This window comes from Ciconia boyciana, chromosome 3 (genome assembly GCF_034638445.1).
Source record: "Ciconia boyciana chromosome 3, ASM3463844v1, whole genome shotgun sequence".
NCBI lineage: Eukaryota > Metazoa > Chordata > Aves > Ciconiiformes > Ciconiidae > Ciconia > Ciconia boyciana.
In genome coordinates, this window is record NC_132936.1 from 16,042,509 (window position 1) to 16,064,602 (window position 22,094).

At 41.7% G+C, this 22,094-nt stretch overlaps 1 protein-coding gene across 4 annotated transcripts in view; it reads right to left on the reverse strand.

Annotated features, from left to right (window-relative positions):
* The window catches only part of LPIN1 (lipin 1), a 51,484-nt gene extending 29,813 nt beyond the window's left edge, over positions 1–21,671 (reverse strand). For 2 of the 4 annotated variants that reach the window (XM_072858574.1, XM_072858573.1), the window contains exons 1-7: positions 21,557–21,671; positions 12,134–12,334; positions 10,738–10,833; positions 9,136–9,470; positions 8,651–8,770; positions 7,376–7,483; positions 2,354–2,483 (exon numbers count right to left, since the gene is read on the reverse strand). In XM_072858574.1, coding sequence (XP_072714675.1) covers positions 2,354–2,483; positions 7,376–7,483; positions 8,651–8,770; positions 9,136–9,470; positions 10,738–10,833; positions 12,134–12,325 — 981 coding nt within the window. In that variant the 5' untranslated portion in view covers positions 12,326–12,334; positions 21,557–21,671. The remainder of the gene's footprint in view (positions 1–2,353; positions 2,484–7,375; positions 7,484–8,650; positions 8,771–9,135; positions 9,471–10,737; positions 10,834–12,133; positions 12,335–21,556) is intronic. The other 2 variants (XM_072858576.1, XM_072858575.1) reach the window with 1 other exon arrangement.
* Positions 21,672–22,094: the final 423 nt, after the last annotated feature.

The window sequence follows — 22,094 nt, forward strand, 5'->3', positions numbered from 1 at the left end:
TACAGGGGCACAATCACTTCCCTAGTCCTGCTGGCCACACTATTCCTGATACAAGCCAGGATGCTGTTGGCTTTCCTGGCCACCTGGGCACACTGCTGGCTCATATTCAACCAGCTGTCAACCAACAGCCCCAGGTCCTTTTCCACCAGGCAGCTTTCCAGCCACTCTTCCCCAAGCCTGTAGTGTTGCACGGGGTTGTTGTGACCCAAGGGCAGGACCCAGCACTTGGCCTTGTTGAACCTCACACAATTGGCCTCGACCCATTGATCCAGCCTGTCCAGATCCCTCTGCAGAGCCTTCCTACCCTCAAGCAGATCAACACTCCTGCCCAATTTGGTGTCATCTGCAAACTTACTGAGGGTGCACTCAATCCCTTCATCCAGATCATTGATAAAGATATTAAACAAGACCGGCCCCAAAACTGAGCCCTGAGGAACACCACTTGTGACCAGCCACCAACTGGACTTAACTCCATTCACCACAACTCTCTGGGCTCGGCCATCCAGCCAGTTTTTTACCCAGCAAAGAGTACACCCTCCTCTCTGCTGTGCATTTGCTTGTACAAAAGACCTCTCTGCTGTGCGTTTGCTTGCACAAAATTCATCTGTATCTTGGGGCCAGGAAAGATTTGTTCTGCAATGTGCTCTACAGTCTTCATTTCCCACTCACCTGCCTGGAGCACATCACAGCTCCCACTCTGCCCTCCTCCCTTCCTGCGCAAATCCTAGCTTTTCTTCAGAAGGTAACCCCGACAAACATGAGAAGGGAGTGCACACGGGAGTCCTTACACAATCAGGATGCTCTCAGGGACCAGGACAGGGGTACACTGTCATTCATCTATACCCCAGATTTAGATTTTAAATCACTTTATAGGAACAGTTCTAGATCTTTTCTGAGTGTGGGACAGGAAGTGTTCTTACAGAGGGGAGCTGAACTCCTGCAGCAGGAGCTGTATAGCTGCTATAACCTTCACATCATAGCAAACAAATTTACCCAAAGATCAACAGTATCCAAAGCATAACTTCCAGTTCAGGTATGGCCAGATCAACTCTGAATAGCTTGGCTAGGGACATAGACAGAGACTGCAGAGGGAAAAGCCTCCAGGAATAAGATTTGCAATACGCACCAGGCTGTGTGACTGGGATAAAGATGAAACACCCAAATCTACTAACAGGAAACTCTAAATTCTAGACTGGAAATGCCAATTTGAGACTCCTGTCTGGACCCGTGCACTTAAATCAGTTCTCTATGTACAGAAAATAGCTCCCAATTTTCTTGTAATAATCATGAGGAGGAAAATAATGCAGAGGTGGTGGGACAGCTCATCTTTGGCCTACTAAAGAAGAACCCAGAGCTCTTCTGAAGGAAGTAAGAATTCTGGATTCCCATCCCTGCTTTTGTCACTAGCTACCAACAGTGAATTAAAGATAAATTACAATAGCGCCATTATAACTCTGGTGCCACCACCAGAACACAGAAGGCTTCTTTCTGAGGAGGATAACCACTGCCCTGGCCTGCAAAGCAGGAATTTTGTTTCTTTATACTGTTCCTGACCCCATCACTCCTGCAATCCTTTCAGCAGAGAAGCCAACCTTCTGCAGAAGGGGCCAAACCCTGCACCGTCCCTGCCCCATAGTTGCAGTATGCCACTGGAACCTGGCCTTTACTTCTCACCCTGAGGCAGGTGTAAGCCCTAAGTCTCCCCCTTCCTGTACGAATGCCTTGACTCCACAGCTGTCATAAGGAGCCGGCCAGCACCTGACCGACCTGCAGTGTACTCAGCTGCACATGGCTACTGCGCAGCATGGGAGACAATGCTGCTGGCACACTACAGATCGTGCCATCTACCTGGGCCAAATGGCTTCAGGCGAGAGACAGGCACCAAGCCAGTCAGCTCAGCCAAGAGAACAGCATGTCTGGGCATGCAGAGATATGGAACTGCAGGTGTTTCTGGATGCTTATGTACTCAAGCAACCAATTTTAATTTTTGTGAATCACACTGTTAACACCAAGCACCTAATTTCCATCTAACGCCATTTATGAATTTCAGTGATTTACCAAAGGACATTGGGTTTGATTTTACATGTTATTTAAGCTTCTAACTTTCACAAGACTAGGTCTCGGGTACTTCCTTATTTTCAACTGTATATCATCAGTGTTGAGAACATCCACGGCACAAGGCACCTTCCTGTACCTCCTAAGGAGCAAGATGCAATTCTCTTACATAAAACATTGCAATTTTATGTAAAAACAGGATCCATTCCCTCTTCAGCAGTATGCAACAGAATAAGCACATTTGGCCCATTAAAGCATAATAGATGCTAGCAGGAATTAAACTAATTACTTTGGATACCTTTGCAGCCTGGGGTAGCTCTCCCCAGGCCCAGTGCATGTGGGGATTATTCTTCAGTCCACTTCTGTCCATAGGTTTACTGACTAATTCTGAGTCACTTATAGGAGTCGGAGGGCGTGAACCTGACGGGCTGAAGAAAAACAAACAAACAAACAGAAACACTACTTATTACAAAAATATTACAAAAACAAAAGTAACCACAATGCACTACACACTTTCCAAACTGATATCCACCAACCAAAAACATTGAAAATCTAAATAATTATCAGCCAATTGAAAGTCTGAAAGCATGGAAAAACAGTTTAAACAGTTCGGGATCCTCTTAGAATGGCATTCAGAGGTCTCATCCATTTTTTAATAAGTGCCATCAAAGAAGTAGTATTTGAGAAGCTGAAAGAGATGGAACAAGAGCACTGGACCTGAACATTTCAGGAAGATTTTTGGGTTTCTGTGTGGAAAAAAGAACAGGGATGGTAGCAGCAGCAGTAGATGAATAGATGTTAGTATTGTTATAATGGATATGAAGTGCAGAAATGACTCACTCGCATCAACAAGACACTTTATACTTAGTAAGTAATAAATTAGTCTAAGGAATCCAGTTGATTACTTCCTTCTACTAACTTGTTCGGTTCTACCCTTGGATGTATGTTCACAGGAAAACCAGCAGGAGAACCATACAAAGAATTTGAGCCCTTCCACTGCAAAAATATTTAACTGTTTGCTTTGCTGACTACTCAATATAAAATATTTAATAATTAATTAGTAAATTATCAGTTTGTAGCATATTTTTAATGTGGTGAAGGCACTAATGTGATGTCAAGTCAGCCATTAATAAATAATGGTTCACTGATTTCAAGGACAAAAGGGAAAATTCTGATTATCTACTCCACCTTTCTGCATAATGCAAGTCATAGAATTTTACCCAGAACCACCTGAACAAAGCCCATTATTTTTTGTCTGAGCCACAGCATGTCTTTGGTATACTCACACAATCCTGATTTTAAAACTACAAGCAACAAAAGAATGCACAACATTCCTAAATCAAAGGTCCAAACTGAGTTACCTTCACTCCCAAAACCAAAAGGCTTCCTACGTTTAGTATTACTTCTTCATGTTTGATTTATTCTTTACCTTCTTCTGGATAAACTGAATATCCAAACCAGTTTTGCTCTTTCAATGTAAGGCAGTTTTGTAGAGCTAGCTGGCAGGGAAATCATTGGTCACAGGCAAATAATTACTTCACACTAACACAAAGCAGATTTTAAAAATCTGTGAATTTCACATCTGAAAAAATAACAACCTAATTATCTACATTATTCCTTGTTTTCATCTATGTTGCAGTAGGATATACTTTGAATATGGACAAACACTATGACTTTTTAGCTACAGACCTTAGGGTATAACCTACCATTTGACAGATGAAGGAATCAATACAATGTGATTAAAAAGTATTTTCAAGTTCTAAGGATTTAAGAAATGGATGGTGGGATTTTCAGCAACTTCTACATCTCCCACTGACAAGTTTGTAGAATTTGCAGTATTTTCCATGCATCTAGGGCCCATTGAAACCTTGGAAATCAGGAGCCTGGGCACTTCAGAAAATCTCAGCAGGCAATAATGCTTCTACTGCTGCTTTAAGCCCAAAACATCTAGATTTAAGGAAGTGTTGTCACTGCATGAGTTAATCTGTGCACTACACACATTCTAACCTTCAAAATACCTACTTGTTTACTTAGAAAAATCTCCAGTCTGGGCTTTGGGGTATGTTCAGCCCAGGTTCACTTACCCAGCCAGACAACCTGAGAGAATAGAGGCATTGCTTCAGGTTGGGCTAGAACCTCCTCATTTTGCAGTGAGAACACTGATCGGGCAGGGGACAGGGTGGGATGACCTTGCCTTTTCCATAATTTTCCCTGAAAATACAGTTCCCTTGTACACATAACTGAGTGGGGAAGAATCCCAGGCTGTTACTCAGCACCGAGAACCATGATGTATATTCCTAGACACACACATGCAAGTGCCAGAAATATGGCACTTGCGTATGTGTGTATGTTAAAACAGGCTCTTGCTGAGAAGGCTCTTGCTTTGAAGGCTCTGACTCTTGCTGAGAAGGCTCTGAGAAGGCTCTTGCTGTGAAAGGCTGCCTGATGATCCATCCATGTGTCTGGGTTATTGGTTCAGAGTAGATATAGCTACAAGTATAACCACGGTAAGTTAGGAACAGGGTGAGCAACTAACCCTCAAAATGTTACCCGCTCGCCCTAAACAAAGTACACAAAATACACACTATCTACTGAACTTTTGACACAAGCACAATGGAGACACCTTAGTTCTCATTCTATAAACACCTACTTTTCTATAAAGTATAAGGATTTAGTCGTAACAAAATGTTAGATCTTCAGAATTCTTTTTCAGTTGATTTATCCTTGTAGATTAGTGTATAAATACTAATACAAGCTCAGGGTAGACCAGTATTATCATTGCAATGCCATCTTAATTTAAAAGGCCCAAGACAAAATCAGACTGCAAACATGCATCCACAAGGCAAAGAGGTAAATTATTTTGTTTGGTAAATTATTTTGTTTGTGTAAAAGGATACTAAAGCATTCTCGTACCTTATATCATCTGGAACATAAGCTGGAATTTTCTGTGCTACCCACAAACATTAATATAGGGTTGGTGGCCTCCCGATGAGACCTGGTTTTCCATTACAGAGAAATACCTTCATTTTTTCTTCATATGCCATATTGCTGTTTAGCACTCAATAGCTACTCTCTCCAACTAATATCATTCTGGAACAGCAACAATAATCTCTGTAGTTTATGGATGCAGATGGCAATTATGCCTACTACAGTCCTGTTTATACTTCCTGTTTGTATAGTTCTGCTTCCATATGTAATGCCAGATGTCGTCTCCTTTACTCACACTAGGACTCTTTTGGCTGCTATTCACTTCATACTATTGCTACCAAAGTAAAATGAGACTGAAGACTAATAAAGCTCACAATCACATTCCTTTAAATTTTTTTAGCTCAGTTAGGTCAAATTAAATCCTGGATTAATGTTACACTTGCACTAGGGGTCAATAAGGCGTAATAACAAGACTGCATAGGATTTGTAACCCAGCGATAGTACACTGCAAGCGCATCCATGGATCAGACTCAAAATGGGTTCTTTATTCCTTACACCACCAAGCTGTTTGTCTTGGGCTGAACTATGCCTTGCAATTCCCCTGTCCTTAATTTAGGCACTGACCCAGCCCAGCTGAAATTCACTTGCCTCACACAGATTGCTGCAGATATTGCAGATCAAACTAGAGCCACCCATCCTGTCAACACTGTACAAAAAGGAAGGGAAACTTCAGTTCAGTCATCTAGATCAGCATATCTGATTAACATCCCATAAATGCTGAATCCCATAAATGCTGAATTATGTGTCACAGACCGATGTATTCCCTAACAGCTATGACTGCACTTAAGTAATCCAATGTCAAAGAATAAGGAACTTGGCCTGTAGCTGGCAGTTCTGCAACAGCAAACCACGCTGATCTTCGCAGTGTTTCCCACTGAAAGCAAAGACAGTCCTGAGAAAGCAGCAGTGTGACCTGAGAAGTCCTGCCTCAACTGAGGCCAAATAAACCGGGAAGAGATTGTCAGAAGGAAAGACACCTACCTCATGTACATGTCACAGCAACAGCTGAGAGCCTCTGAACCTCCTTTGAGGTGGCCATAATAGTTTCTTATTTCACATAGAGGAAAACAGTTGCAGACACAGAGACGGCCTTACTCAGACAAGATACTACAGCACTTTAGCTGCATATCTAGACTGCAGGACAGGTGAACTCCAGAGCAAAGTTCATGGAGCCACCCAGAGCACATCACTGCTCCATCCCAACCTGTGTGCCTGCCCTTCCTTCCCATGAAAAACACTGAAGAGAACAGCCTTGAATGTCCCAGGATCTCACCTTGACTTGGTGCTGCAACATGGTCAGGTTAAAGAGAGTAGACCTAGAAGCTGGGAAAGCCTCAGGATTATCAGTTTCAATAAGGCCTTAGGCACTTAGTGCCTTAGGCACAGTTTGGCATCTATGTTGAGATAGGCAAAGAGCAATTTAGCCTGATTTATTACTCAAAGCTTCCCCAGTATTTATAGAGAATTGTAGAGGTCATATTCAGACATCTACTTTAAGTTTTTTAACTGAGCTGCTGTGACTTCTCTCCACTGACTTAATGGAGAGAAAGGGCCTGGCTGCAGAATCTTGAGATGTCTTGAATTTAAGACATCATAAAAAGTGTCCCTATCCACTTTCGTCTCTGTAGAAAAGAGTCCACAGTCAGAGGAATCCTACGCTACAGCAAAGGCTTAAGTCTGGGTCTCCTAAACCTTAGGCAAGATGCCTTATCTGTTGTGTCATCTTTATAAGATGCTCACCCACTGCAATCCAACATACAGAAAGTCTTTCCCTCCCCCAAACCAGGGAGCAAGGGAAGAGAAGTTCTCTTTTGGTACTGGGCTCCTCCCATTACAAGTTTTGCACTCCTTATTGCTCACTTAATCTCTGAGGCCTCTGTTTTGCTTTTACTTTTGCAACCTACGCACAAGCAAACAACTCAGGAAAATGATGGGATAAAAATGTCATTAAAATATACACTGACTGTAAAAAGCCACATGGAAATGTCAGTCTTCAGAGGAATGTAAGTTTTCACTAGCTAAGTTCTTCCTTTTTTTTGTTATCACCTTAATCAACTTCAGTTTTAACCCAGGTTTTCATTGGCCTGATTTTATACTAGCCACCCTCATTCAACAGATGATTCATCAAGGCAACTTACCTCCAGTCAATGCCCACAAAGAAGTAAGCAGAGGAAGTGGTTTTCAATGTCACTTTCTTTCAAAGTGTCTGAGTTAGCAGTAAGTGCAGTTATAAGTTCAACAAAGTTCACATACTTTTAATGTGTTAAAAGTGTATTAATGTGTTAAAGGGATTAAAGAGCAGCCCAGAAAAGAGGGAGGACAACTGTTCTACCTGTCTGGAGGAGAAAAGTGAGAAGATTGTTGAGGACAAGAGTTAGATAGGCCTCCGTCTGCTGGAACAGTGAGAAGAGAGGATTGCCCTGTGCAATCTATAGGCTTACTGGACAGCACAGCATGTTGGTAGAAAGAAAAACAGGGTGTCATTATTCACAAGTGCTGATTAACACAAGCTCTTTGTGCATTAGCTACATGAATGCTGAATTTACATCTAGAATTTTCAAAATCCAGAATACGGCAATCAAGAAACAAACAGAACATACAATTTGAAAAGCCACCGAAGGGGCAGGGTATTGACACATGCTATCATCAGACTGGTGAAGCTAACCGCATTAAGCTCTACAGTCAGTGGAGAAAGTTTCTTCCAGAATGCAGTTCAAATTAAGCCCTTTCTCTGAAATCATCTCCTTGCCCTCCCTTCCTCTGTCCCTCAACTACAGAGAGGGAGTCTATTGAGGCAGTCTATTGAGATTAGACTTCTTAGGATAAGGTCTTGTGAATACTGCCCCACTCCAATAGTCTGCATGGAGGATGTGGAGCACCTGTGCACAGACACACACACACAGAGACTTCATTGGAATTATAATGCAATGCACATCAAGCAAAAAAAGTCCCTTTTTGACAGTGTTCCACAGACACAAGAAATGAGGTCCAAACTAATCTGTTTTGACATCAAAGGTATACACATGCACACAAATACACATACAGGAAAAAGTAAGCGAAGTACTGTATGTGTTCTTTTCACACAATAAATATTTCATGTCTATCTACCTGGGCAATTCAACAGATTAGCTTTGAAAGGGACACAAAAAGCTCATATTCTTATTCATTAAAAAAAAAAAAAAAACACCAAACTTATTTTTATACATCAGCTTCAATCTTGCAAGTTCTTAAAAGGATTACACCCAAAGTACTAAAGATTTATATACCTGCATTCACTGAAGTCTTTACAAGGTGTGTGCATCAGGCAAAGATTCAGATTTCACAAAATGTTCATCCTCTCTACAGTATTTATATGCAAACAATGACATTAACAGATATAAATATTCTTCAGAGTTTGTGGACCTGTATTTGTATGCATGCATTTGTTGAATCAAGGAAAAAGCTAACCTAAAGTTTTTGTACACTACATGATTTCAAATATAGAAAGCGTTAATCTAGGAGTTGACAGTGACCATGTTTGATACCAAAATCTTTAGTAAGACTTCATATAGCACTATATAAGAAATTAAAGGAAGGTTATTTAGAACTGTACTATCAGAAAAAGTACCTTTGAAGAGGTGACCATTCTCCATCTGAATGAGGGTAAGATGCAGACTGAGAAAACATAGAAACTGCAGGAGCCTTTATGTCAGATACTTCATCAACAAACACATCTGGAACAGGGATCCTAGGTATAGGGAAAGACGTGACATTTAAAGACCATACTTGATTACGGAACAGTCATATACTCCAGATAATGAAAAACCCCTACTGTAGAGAAGAATTAGTATAACCTGAACTAAAAAGAGATAGAGAAATGTTATCTGATTCACACCTTTTAGTTCACAGCATGATGGAGGATTGTTCTTATGTTTTCAATGTCATTTTCATTATTTTTGTTAGTAATAGCTTTCTAGCCTAAAGGGTTTTCTTAAAGAAACATGTTCATCAACATATGTACTGACTTAGATAGAAATCACTGTTAGAAGGTATGGAATGGAACATTAACCCACCATTAGGTTTCCATTATATATCTCAATTCCACTGTGATACCTTGAATTGTCCAGTGGTTCTTTTTCTTCCTCTGAGCTAATCTCTATAGGAAACATGTCTTCATCTTCTGACGTGTCTCCATTGTCTTCTCTTTTTAAGCTGTCTATTTTATGGGTGGACTTCCTCCTCTTTTTCCTCCTTTTTTTCACAGAGTTACAGACTGGAGATGTTTCAGTGGAAGGCTGGGATCCATGAGCTTGGGGTGGTACTTGTGAGGATGCACTGGTGTCCAGGTTTCTTATCCTGTCTGTGGAGTTCCTCTTCAGCTGAGCTTCCATTAAAGCAGTTCCCTCAGACAGAATGGGAGATGTGGAGAGATGATAAGGAATTACCTCCTGAGAAAGAAAAAATTCAAACCATGCAACATATTAGTTCCTCTGCCAGTCATAAATCTGGTTCTAAAATCTATGCACAATTGCCAAAATCTAAGTCATTTATTCCCCAGAAAAGTAACCAAGATTAGACATCTGGGTGCTCAGTATGATCCTCTAACATACGGAAATTGTTCCATAGCTGCCATCTCCCTAGACAAGCCAGGAACAATACTCTTAATAAAGAGGATCCTCTGACCATCTAATATTGGCCAGGTTATGGCATGAGTCTCTATGCACCTGATGCTAGATACAGAGCAGAAACAAAATACTAGTTTATAACCTGAACATTTTGTAAAATCCAATTCTCCTCTACAGCTCAGATGACAGGTAGTAGTCAGATAGGTCAGTGGTTTATAACTAGGTCACACAAACACCCTCTTATTCAATCATATATATCTACATCTCTAGACATTCACAGAAGTATTTCTAGCAATTTTCTGTCACCAAATAACTGTTACCACACAGAAGATTTTAATATAGATCAGAAGATTTAAATATAAAGATATTGACATGAATACTGCACATGCACAGAGCTCTCACCTGAAACTAGCAGTATCGTACCCAATAGAAGAATTTGAAAACTCATCCCACTCTGGACAGTGACAAAAATTATTGGGGATATCTGACGAGAAGTGCCTGTAAAAAGCTCTTCTTATGTTACATGACGTGTGGACTACTCAAAACAAGTGTGACCATAACTGACATAGACTAGTATTTAATCACACAGCTTAACAGCAGGCATTCTCATTTAAATATAATTCCACATGAATAATACTTGCAAGATCACATCTTTGCTAAGTACCAGAATTACTGTGTGCACAGATGTTTACAGGGCATGTGCACTTTTACTGGCAGTCTGCTGAGTGCATGTGTTCAAAGTAAAGACTTCTGCAAAAAACAGGCCCATGGACATATTAACCTCTGTTGTACACATCCTCGGAGCACGTGAACTGTGTACATGTTATTTCTGTTCACACACTGGCGTGCACATAAACTCTAATTTATTTTTAGTTATGCGATTACCTTCTTTAGATTTTTTCAACCTCAGCAACTCAAGAAATGAAGTAACTGCATAGTATTACATTTCCATAGCAGAAAATTTTCCAGAAACTTTCAAAACTACAAAATGGGTAAAGGTGTGTGTTTCAACAAAATTCCTAAACTCAAAACTGACTCTGAAGAGCAGGCATTGCATTTTTAATAAATTAAAATTAGTTTTGACTCTTACCTGATCATTATCCATCTCCTGCACAAAAAAGGCCTCTCCATTGTCTCCTAGTTTCATGTGCAAATCTACAGCCTCTCCATTAATTTCTATGTCAACCTGGAAGAAATTAAATATATTCTCAAATTAAAATAAAGTTATTTCAGGTACACAGTTCCTGTTCAGCTATCCTACCACTGTCACTGGGCAAATGCTTCTCAGGGAAGTGTAGGAAACCCTGTAATAAACATAAAATTGTGAACTTCTCTGTTTCTCTCCCCAGCCCTTCACAACGCCATCAATTGTCAGAATGTTTCTCTAACTCATTCAGCTCATTGCTGTCTTGCTCCTCTACTCAAGAAGGTTTATAGCCATTATATAAAGTCCTGAATCTTTTAAATGTAATTCTAAATGCCACCACACAAATTTTTTGCTCTTTTAATTCACAGACTAATTCTTCATTGTGCAAGAAGTACTTCCAAATGCAAATTCTTAATATACTGTCTTTCAAATTCATTAAACAGACTTCTCTTTACACTATGAGAAGCACAAATAAGAAAAATCTTCTGTTTCTTCCGCACATTTATCTCACCACTATACAGCCCCAACTACTTGTATTTCTTTTCAGGAGGATCTTTCTCTGCCTATAACCACCAACTCCATTTTCACTGGTGGGGTTTTGGGGTTTTTTTTGAGACTTGGACAAGTCTACATTTATGTTATATGTCAGGACACAGTACACTATCAGCACAGTAACATTTTCAACTTTTACCCATCCTAAATATTGGTATTCTTTTCTGATTCATGTAAGAATTGAACTATGTCCATGGTGCCATTAGGATCTTTCTGCTGAACAATTATAGCTACATTAGAACCTAGACTATATGTAGTTACAAATTATTTCCTAAAATACTCCGTAGTGCATTACTCACTGGCAGCTTCGCATCTGATATCATATTGCCAGGTCATTCAGCTTGGTTACATAAATCTAAAGGTCCTCACTGCTTTTTCTAGCTTCAATTAACCTCAACATTCTGTTATCTGAAAATATTACTTCATAATTAACTCTCTTTTTGTAACTATCAATTAATATGTTATACAAAGGGGTCTTAATACACAGTCACTAATGAAATCTATTCTAAGCCCAAATCAGCACATTCAAAATTTTGCTCTATTGAAAAAAAAATGTTACAAATTTCACAGTTTGTTTTGTTTTTATTATAGTCAATGTCTTACAAATTATGCTTTGAAATGCAAGAATCAGTAACAACCATTTTAATTGAAACTGGCCTCAATTTGGGCACTTTGTAAAGGGTGTCTAAAGAAAACCTTAACTAGCATACCACAGAACATTCAGCAACTTTCATGCCATTAGAATTACGCCACAGACAAAACATATCAAAATTATCAATTCTCTTACCACTTTCTCCCTAGAACGTAGGACTCCCATTTTCCCAAAGCGTACATGGAAAGGAGAACACTGAAGATTTCCATCTGGCTGACGTACAACAATTATATCTATACATCCTGACAATGTGGCTGGGTTTAGTCCTTTATAGAGCTCCTTCACTGTTACAAACACTTGCCCTGCTAACTGTCCAACGTAATTCATGGTTTGGACCTGAAAGACAAAAGATAGAACAAATAAGATTTTGATCTCTGCTTTATATTTTACAGACATTTGAGACTGGGATTCCAGCAGTGGGGTATTCTCCTGTTTCACAAATTCACAACTTCACATAGAATCACGATTTCCCACCTAATTTATTTACAGCTGACGTGTGTTTGTAGAGAGCTATTAAAAGACAAAAGCAAAAGACACCTTCTAAGTCAAAGAATTGTAACAACTTTCAAAAGTTCGTAAAATCAGTTGCATTCAAAACCACTGTCAGACTTTTAGACTCTGCAGCTCATAAATGCCTCCAATCATCTCTGAAGAGAAAAGCATTACTTCCAAAATAACATCTCCTCCTATCATTTATTGTGCCCTCAACACCAAATATACTTTTCTCATGTATTTCTACAGGCTTTTAAGGGCAGGGCAAGTGAATGGTTTTAAGCAGGTTTAATGGTTTAATGGTTAATGGTTTAATCGTTTTAATTTTCCACTATACTGAAGTCAAAGACTATTTTCCCATTTTACAGGGATTTCTCCTGTTAAAAGGTTATTATAATGCATATGCACAATAGGTATGCATTAATGTTTGACAAGCAACCTTCAATCCATAGCGTCTGAACTTTAGAGTGCTTCCTAATGCAACTTTACCATTCTTGTTTTAAAACAGCCTTTTAGTATCACCAGGTTTATTAAAAATTTGGCATGTGTTGATGGTTGAAGTGTTTGGCTTTATTTCCCCTGCTCCTGGATTTATTTAGTATTTAGCATTTAGTTTCCTGCTTCTACTCTCATAATGCACATTCTGTTTATGCTCCATTAATACATTCAGTCCCCTAGACAAGACAGCATGCATACTTAGACATAGTCAAAAATTCAAAAAGTCTTTTAAGGGCTCTCAAAGTATGAATGAATTTAAGCAGACACTTTCCCAAACAGTAGAGATTTTAAGGACTTCCAATATCTATTGTTTTCATTATTTTTCCGACACCTCTTACAGATTCAAAGATACTGATTTCAGGAAAGTCTTTGTGCACTCAGTATAAAGCATATGCCTCACATACAAGTTCTTTGCTAGGCTGGACTACATCACCTGGACATCAATAAGAGAGACACTTGCAGGGTAGACAACGGTAAATCTCCCATTGATGGTGACGAGAACAGAACTGAGCTGAGTCTGACAGCCACTGCGCTGAGCTGCGCAGCATGTGTTAACCAGCATCATCTGCTACAACAGAGACTCTCTTTCAGCTGTGTGCTTTCATAAACAACAAAAAGATGCAAGTGTGAAATGCTGTAAAAATAGCTCCAAATTTTAACTGTGATTTATACTTAGAAACAAAAAACTATTAAAAGAATACAGTGAAAGCATTACAGTAAAAAATAGGAAAGTTAGGACATGCTATAATTAAGGCTGGTCTCTTCATGCATAGCTGTTCTAATTAACGAATGGTCACCTATGTTTTTTTCCAAAAGTCCCTCCACATAGGATGGACTGAAGCTTTGCTTTCTTCTCTGCTTCTATTGCAATACATGGGTATCAGGACACAGACCATATTCTGAAGGAAGAATTATTTATGTTCTTTTGGGCTTTATGATAGTCATCACTACATTGCTCCTGAAAAGCAACGATGCTCTCCCCATCTGACAACTGGGGAGCTGAATCACAAAAAGATTAAGATTAAACCAGGCATGAACTTTGGAAACCAAACAGACTTTTTGAAGTATTAGTATACAAGATGTTAACTAATGAAAGAACAAACCCCACATGCTGTTTGGAGAAGCATTTCTGCACAGCCCTTAATTCAGGCATCTAGAAAGTGCCACCTGCTGAAAAGACAACACATGAAAACTTCATGGCAGAAAGGGCAACTATATTCAGTTCTCCAGCATTCAACTGCTATTAGTACTTCTGGGCTCCTATCACACACTAGAAACATGCCTTCCTGCATGCAAATCTAGTGGTAAACTGTTTCATAGGGAACTGCACTTTAAGCTCATGCTGTACCCTATGCTGTGTCGCAGAACAACAGGTTGGAACAGACCTCTAGAGGCCACCTGGTCCAAAAGTCTGCCCAAAGGAGGGCCAACTTGAACCAGGTTGCCCATGACCTTGGTCCCGTCGAGTTCTCAGTGTCTTCAGGGATGGAGATTTCTTAGCCTCCCTGGGCTCCTGTTCCCATGTTTGACTGTCCTCACAGCAAAAATTTTCTTCTCCATATCTAATCAGAATTTCCCTTGTTGCAACTTGTGCCCATTGCCTCTTGTCCTATCACTGTGCACCTCTACGATTCTGGCGCTGTTTCCTCTATACCTCCCAACAGGTAACTGAATACCCTGAAGACTGACCAAAACTAGCTCTCCCAGCCTCTCCTTTTAAGCCATAAGCTCTTAGCCCCCTAAATATCTTCAGCTGAGCTCTTCAAAAAACTGGCACACAGGCAAAGACCTAAGTTCAGAAGTGAGCCTCCAGGGTGACAGATGTAAGCAAACTCTTAAAATTATCCCTTTGCTTTGGAAAAATACTTCAGTTTCTATTGGGGTTTTTCTAACCTAAAGCCCAATAAGAAACACATTTCTTATTGAGCTAAGATTAAATTTAAAGATGGTTACAATTAGACTCCAAATTATACGGTGTAGTTCACCACAGTTAATGCTTGGTCTGCTTAAGCAACAAAATTTCTACGTGCAAAACAGCCACAACTTCCTTGGTGAGGAAGGAGTTGCTGGGACAGTATATACACCCCACTGTTTGGGAGAGTTATGGGCAAACAATCCAAATATGTGAGGACTCACACATCCTCTTAACAAGTTACACCAGCAGGTCTCCTAAACTCCTAAACAGAGAATTTTGCAACTATTCTTGTTCACAACAAATCTTAGCCGCACTGCCTGCCATGTCTTAGGACACAGAGATTATTTTTATACTCGTGAATTAAAAAAGCTGGACACCATCCTCAAGCTCTGAGACCAACTGGGACAGCACAGCTTGCTTCCATACAGTGAAAATCTCTTATCCCCTAAAAAGAAAGTGCCACATTCAAACTGTCAGCTGGTGATGGACACTCCTTTCAAGCTGAGCTGAACCTGGCCTGTGGAACGAAATCACTGCAGAATTAAAAGACAGACTGGCAGACTAATCACATAAACCCCACTTCCTCAGGAAACCGGACAAAAATGGGTTTATATTTCAAATGTAGGGAACAAAAGATGCTGTAGTTAAAATGGGGGAGAGTTCAGAAATTGGACTCTGATGGATGTAGGCCCTCTATCCTAACTTTTATACATGCCAAGCAAAGCTGAGATTGTTTGGAGTCAGAGGTATGTAAGCTTATACTCTGAAACTAAAGTCAGTCCATACTATGTCAGTACTCCAGGAAACCAACATTCCTCAAACCCCAGAGAGACTGCATGTGGTTTTGGAGCAACATTTTACTCTGGCCACTCCAAGAAGTCTTTCACTTACTAACCAGAGAGCAGCAACTTCAGCAGTAAACATGAGTTTGCGTCATGGGTTAAACCCCCAGTGCCTGCCTGTTAATTATACTGAATTTAGTAAAATTCTTGTTCTCATACCATGCTAGTGGACATTGCATAGAATATTTTTTGCCTCTGGGAAAACTGAGAATCCTTTTGATCTAAGCTTACAGCAAATGAGAACAGTCTGTACTGCTTCTGTCAGGATTTTCAAATGGCTTGAGTTTTGTTCTTTGCCAGGAGACACCCCACAGCCCTACATTATGCATCTATTATGAAATTAAAAGTATTTTCTAGTATCATTTTTAATGTCAATTTAACTAGCATCACCTGCCAGGTGGCTCAGAAAATTCCCAACTCTTGATTGTTAAACACAGCATTTTTCAGAATTGATCATCTTGTGTAAAAATAAGTGAAAAATAAATAGCTAGGTGTTACCTTATTACTTAACTGATTTATTAACTTAGCAAAGATTGACCCAACAAAGTTAATTCTTTAAAGTCCCGCTCTACTGGATGCCACAGTAAGATCAAATGCACTGTCATCCAGCTAATTCCCTTCTTTCATACAGGTACACCAGACTATGTCCTAATTCCACTGGAAAAGCTGGTAACTGTACCCTTCGTGGCCTGTTTTTTACAGCCCACCTCTTCCCCATACCATTTCATCTTTCTTTACCATATTTCATAAAACAAAATACTGAAAGATACAGGAACTAAAGGCCTCTTTTCCTTTTGCAAGACCCAGTGTCTCCTCAGGTGCCACAACACAATGAATAACAGCTTAGATATCCACACATGTCCAAATTACTTAGGGATATAAGTGCTGTTCAACATGCTCTAAAGACTGACAGTTTTTGAAAGAAAAACAAAACAAACAAAAAAAAACCAAAGCCATGATACAGGTAGCATGCTGTAAGGGTAATTAAAAACTGGAACACACTTCCTCTGGGCGATATGAAATCTCCAGACCAGAAAATTTTGAAGAGCAGGACTAACATCTGTTGGGACTGGTTTAGGAACAAGCAATTGTAATCTTTGGGACAGAGATTGTCACTGTGCCTGTGTCCAAAGCAGTAAACCAAACCATACCACATCACAGACCCAACCATTACAGTTTGGTCATCTATACTGAATCTATTTAAATTAGGAAATCTGCTTCTGGTACATTTTAGGCACAGGCACAAGCACTCTCCCAACAATTCCCAGGCACAGCTAATGTGGTGAGATGGACTGGGGACTATTGCCATGGCCAGCTTAGATGCAGTCACCTTCTTTTAAAGGTAAAGAGAGCTTTATAGAATAGATGTGAACAGATGGTGCTAGCTGGTCTGGCCATCAAGAACAGATGGCACCGTTTCGTCCACTAGCAGGGATGTAACATTTAGGTCCCTTTCAGCCCCTTTTCTCAGGTTCTACAGTTATGACCATGCACTAGTCATGTAGGCCATGAGAGGAAGATTTGCAGCAATGGTAAACATAACACAAACCAAATGCTTAGCACAAAGAAAAACAACACATACAGACACATCTTTTGGTTACGCTTCTAATACCTGATGTCATAATGAGACCCTGCTCCACGGCTGAAGTGATGGGCATAAGCACAAAACATATCAACTTTCCTAAGAACTCCTCCATACAACTTGCAAGATGGTGAAAGGGAGCCAAAAATTGATGGGCCAGTGTTCAGTTAAAATGAATCACTGCAGCTCTGCTGCTGACACTGAAACGATGACTATTCTACAAACCTGATCCGTTTGGTCCCCTGATCTGCCCTTGGCTTCTGTTTTGAAGGTGTAAAGCTTGAGAAAGACCGGACTAAATTTGGGAATCAGACTGTGGCCCCTTCAAGAGAATTATTCTTCATTACAAAAAAGTAAACGACAATATTTCAAAGACTTCTAGGTAAGTGCTTACTGCCACTCTTATTACGTATCAAACATTTGTTTTCTTGACTCTGAAGCAATTCAGTTTTGTTTGCAGTATTGAACACCAACTCCCTCCACAGCAATTAATGGAATTCTGCTATTGGCATATTCTTTACCATGAAAAACAATATCAGAGGTTACATTTTTAAAAAGATTTATGATAAAAATGTAGGGCAGAGAAGGAAATATTTTGGATGAAGATTCCCTAGATGGATTTTTTAAAAATTAAGCTTAGCCCTTCATGTCTGTACCACAACCACAGTAACAATGACTTGTTAACTACAAAAGCTCATAATAACTATCATTCTATTGTTTTTAAAAGAGATACTTCTGTTCATTAGTAAATGGTCAACACATTGTAAAGTCACTAATGCTGTGTGACCATCATGTTCAAACCTCTTAATATTTTCACCCATTTCAGGTTGGAAACTGAAAATCATTAAGAATTTTTGAAAGCCTTTTTCTTAACTATTTGTTAGCTCCTACATCAGTCCAACCCAGGGTCACTGTCATGAATTCCCACCCCACTTTTTTGAGTAAATTCCCAGCAGAACCCCAAAGTTGTGCATTTCTCAGAGCAAAATCAGAGCCTGGATTTACTTTAGGAGACCTCAGTTTAGGTCCCTACTTTCCTACAAGATTCCCACACAGTCTTGGACAAGTTACTATGGCTTAGATCTTAGAGGGTGTTTAACTCCCATTGGTTTCAAGCAGGGTCTATCACTGTGGCTGTATCTCAACTGCACCATGCCAAGCTTGTCAGAGTGAGACAGAGACAAGCACTCTCCTTGCATATTTTTTTTTCCTGGGAAAGGAAGCCTGGACACATGAGCTGAAAGGGAGCCATAAGCAGCCATGACCCTAATTTGGACAAGTTGTTGGGGGAGAACTCCAGAGTACTCTGCTGAGCAGCCTGACTCTGCTTGTTCTGTAAATACGAGGGCAAACTCTGTCCAAACCTGATTATGTGCACATTTTTTCCAGACCTCCCCCTAGTCACAGCAGCATGGGACAGACCACATTCCTGCAGGTGATTTGACAATACTTCTGGTCAGTCGGGAGACAGGTGCAATTCACTTGTACGTCCCAAATCCGAAAGCAACATGCAGCATGTGGCTGGCTCTATACCAGAGCAAGAGCATTTTGCTTCCTGCCAGCCAAATCTCCAGAAATATTTTAGAGTTGGGATTATTCTGGGCTTAATTCTATTAGGAACTATTTGACTCCTATTCCAAGTTAGCCAAGGCCAGTGCCAAAAACTGTGACTTCTTATAATGGCCAGAGAGCCAAATAGATCAAATGTCAAACTTTATCTTCCAAGCTGCCAGTCCCTCCCAGAACCCACTCACTCACTCACACTCACTCACAGATACAGACTTTGACTACGAGATGACTATTCACTTGGTTCTGGTATTGCACTACCTTTGAAATATCTGAAACATTACTTGGTCCAATACTTGATAAAGTTCCCGTAAATGACGGAATATTTTCTTGAGAGTAGCTGAAATCAAAAATTCAAATTGAAGACTCAAAATTTGCCTGTAATGAATCCTCATGTTGAAGCGAAGGAAGGACTGGCCTATAGTCCCACAGTCAGGGTATCGGACTGATACTCAGGAGTCCAAGAGAACTATCTCACGGTCAGCTTAAGTGTACAACCATGCTCCCCACACCAACCTCCCAACCGTACATTCCCAACTCTCCCAAATCTTCTCCTTGTGTCAGCACTGAAAACTAACACCACTGAAACCATACAAAAATAATTTTCAGTTGGATCAAGGGGGTGATCTGACTCACCGCATACCCATACAATTGCTAGTATCAACTAAACAGAGAAGCTGAGAAAGAGTCAATTGTGGGTAGTACCAGGGACACCTCTTTTGGCATTTCAGGCAATCTTGAAATCATACCTCAAGACTTGTTTCCTCCTTTCCCAGAGGTCTCCTGGGAGACCTTCCACATTTCCCTTGATCTCTCTGTTTCAGCCTCCCAACTGTACAGTGCTTCCCTCCACACAGAAACACTTTGAGGGAACGCGCACAAGAGCTGACACTCCTTTGGACTGATGCTGCGTAAATAGGATCAAACTTTACAACAAATTGAAAAGTACAAACTGATGCCTGAAACCGAGAACTTTTGAAATAACTGGAGAATATATGGTAGGTCATGTACTGTGCTGCCCTGTGCTACTGTTCCGATGTCAGAGGAGGAACATAAATCAGAGTGGAAGCACAGCAGTACCCCCCTCTATGCTGATACCTCATGTGACTTGGTGTCCTTTCTTTCAGCGGGACTGAAAAAAAATTGTTCATTAGGCTGTAACTACATTTTCTGCATTTTCAGAGCTTAAAGTAAGCTCTTACTGTATTTCAACTAGTTTTGATGATTGCTGAGTGTATGTGTGTTCATAGATAAACAAATGCGTGCACCTGCACATCCACAGGTATGGAAAAAGGCCAAAGACTAAAACTTGCCCAACTCCCTTACAAACAGACCATGCTGAGTCAGGTACGTAGATATTATCAAGTGGTCTATACTCCAAATTAGCGAAATGGAGCAGAAAAGCAGAAAGTATCTAAAACCATTAGAAGCTATTTTCATGGCTTTATGCCTAAAATCATAACATAATTGAGTCTTTCTCACCCTATCTCCTACCCTGTCTCCCCACTTTTTCTCCAGTTCTCTTCATGGAATTAGGCTCATTTTACTGTAATAGGAGCACATCCATCTGACTTCTAACTGGGTACACTGATGACAGCAAAACCTTATCTATGTGCACTAAACATTTTCCGGTGTTTGTTTCCTAAGACAGCAGAGACACAGATAAAGCCACCCAGAAAATAAAACAAACAAACCATGCCAAAACACCCTCCAGACTACAAACCAAATCAGAGGTCAACAGATTTATCGAGGTCAATGACTTTACTTGTGAAAGGAAAAACGATCTGCTAGTTAGTCTGCAACATCAATGCTGAGATCCTGTTATTAGTACAGGCCTCTACACAATTCCTCTTTTTGAGGGAGATAACAAAAATATTGTACAGTTTTGTCTCCCTCTCCACTCCCCACAAGATACATTCTCTTTTACTTTCTCTTCTAGAAGGTAGAGGAGATACACTAATCAATAGAAAAGCTAACAGCTGTTGGGGGCGGGGGGGATCACATAAAAGAAACCCAAAATATCTAAAAGTTTAGTTTCATATGTAGCAATTGCATTACTGCCAGCCAGGCTTTGCTATGCCATTAAATCCCTCTGGCCTGTTACTGCTTTCATTATTCCATCTCAGGAAAAGTATTAGTGAAGCAGTGGTACTAACGCAGCAATTTGCATCAGCAGTTGCCAGCCAAAGGGAGGCAAAATATCATCTCTAACGTCAAAGGAGAAGTAGTGCGTAGAGGGGCACTGGACTTCACAAGCTCACACAGCTCGGCAGGAGCAGGGACCCCAAACCGACACCTCCCCGCAGCTGCCCAGCGCTGGGTACCTCCCTCTGAAGATAAACCAGGAAAGCATCAGATGTCCCCTCTCCCTCCAACCCCATGCACAAAGTACTGTCAACCCCAGATGAACCCCACAGCTCCACTGCTTGCTGTCGCTCACAAAAGCCAGACTCCCCGGCAAGGAAAAAGCAGGTGCTGTGGGCAGCCGCCCGGAGCCCCGCCAGGACCGCCGGGATGCCCAGACCGGAGGGACCGGCTGCCTCCAGCAGCTCTAACGCTCGGCGGGGCAAGCCCGGCCTTCCCCGCCCAGCTCAGCGCCGGGGAGCAGCGCTCCCCTTCCTCCTCCTCGCCGCGCACCGGCCGCCCCAAGCCCCGGCACCCACCTCTGCTGCCCGCCGCCCGCCGCAGGCTCCGCTCGCCGTCGCCGCCGCCTTTGTGCGCGCCGCCCACCGCGGAGACGGGGACAGGGACGGGGACGGGTCCCGCCCCCGAGGGAGGGACCGCAGCGCCCGGGGAAGGCGCAGTGGGACTGGAACTGGGGCTGGGGCAGAGGGCGGGCGGAGAGGGCGGCCGGGGCAGCCGCTGGAGCCGGCCCTGCCTGGCCCGCCTCCCGCCGGGTCACGGCGGCGGCGAACCGCAGCGCGGGCAGAGCGGGGCGCTGGAGCTGCCCGCGGGCAGGCCAGCCCCCGCCTACCGACCGCCGGCGGGGCCGGGCAGCGCCGCCGCCCCCCGCATCACCGGGGCCGACTGCCGGGTGATCGCGTAACGGCCGCCGGGCCGGGCCCCGGCGGCGGAGCGGCGGTTGGGGCCCTGGCGCGGCGGCGGTTGGGCGCCGCGGCCTTGCGGCGGGGCGGCGCTGAGTCAGCGCGGGGAGGCGGCGCGCTGAGGTGATCCCGCGGCCGGGGCGGGCGGGCGCCCTCC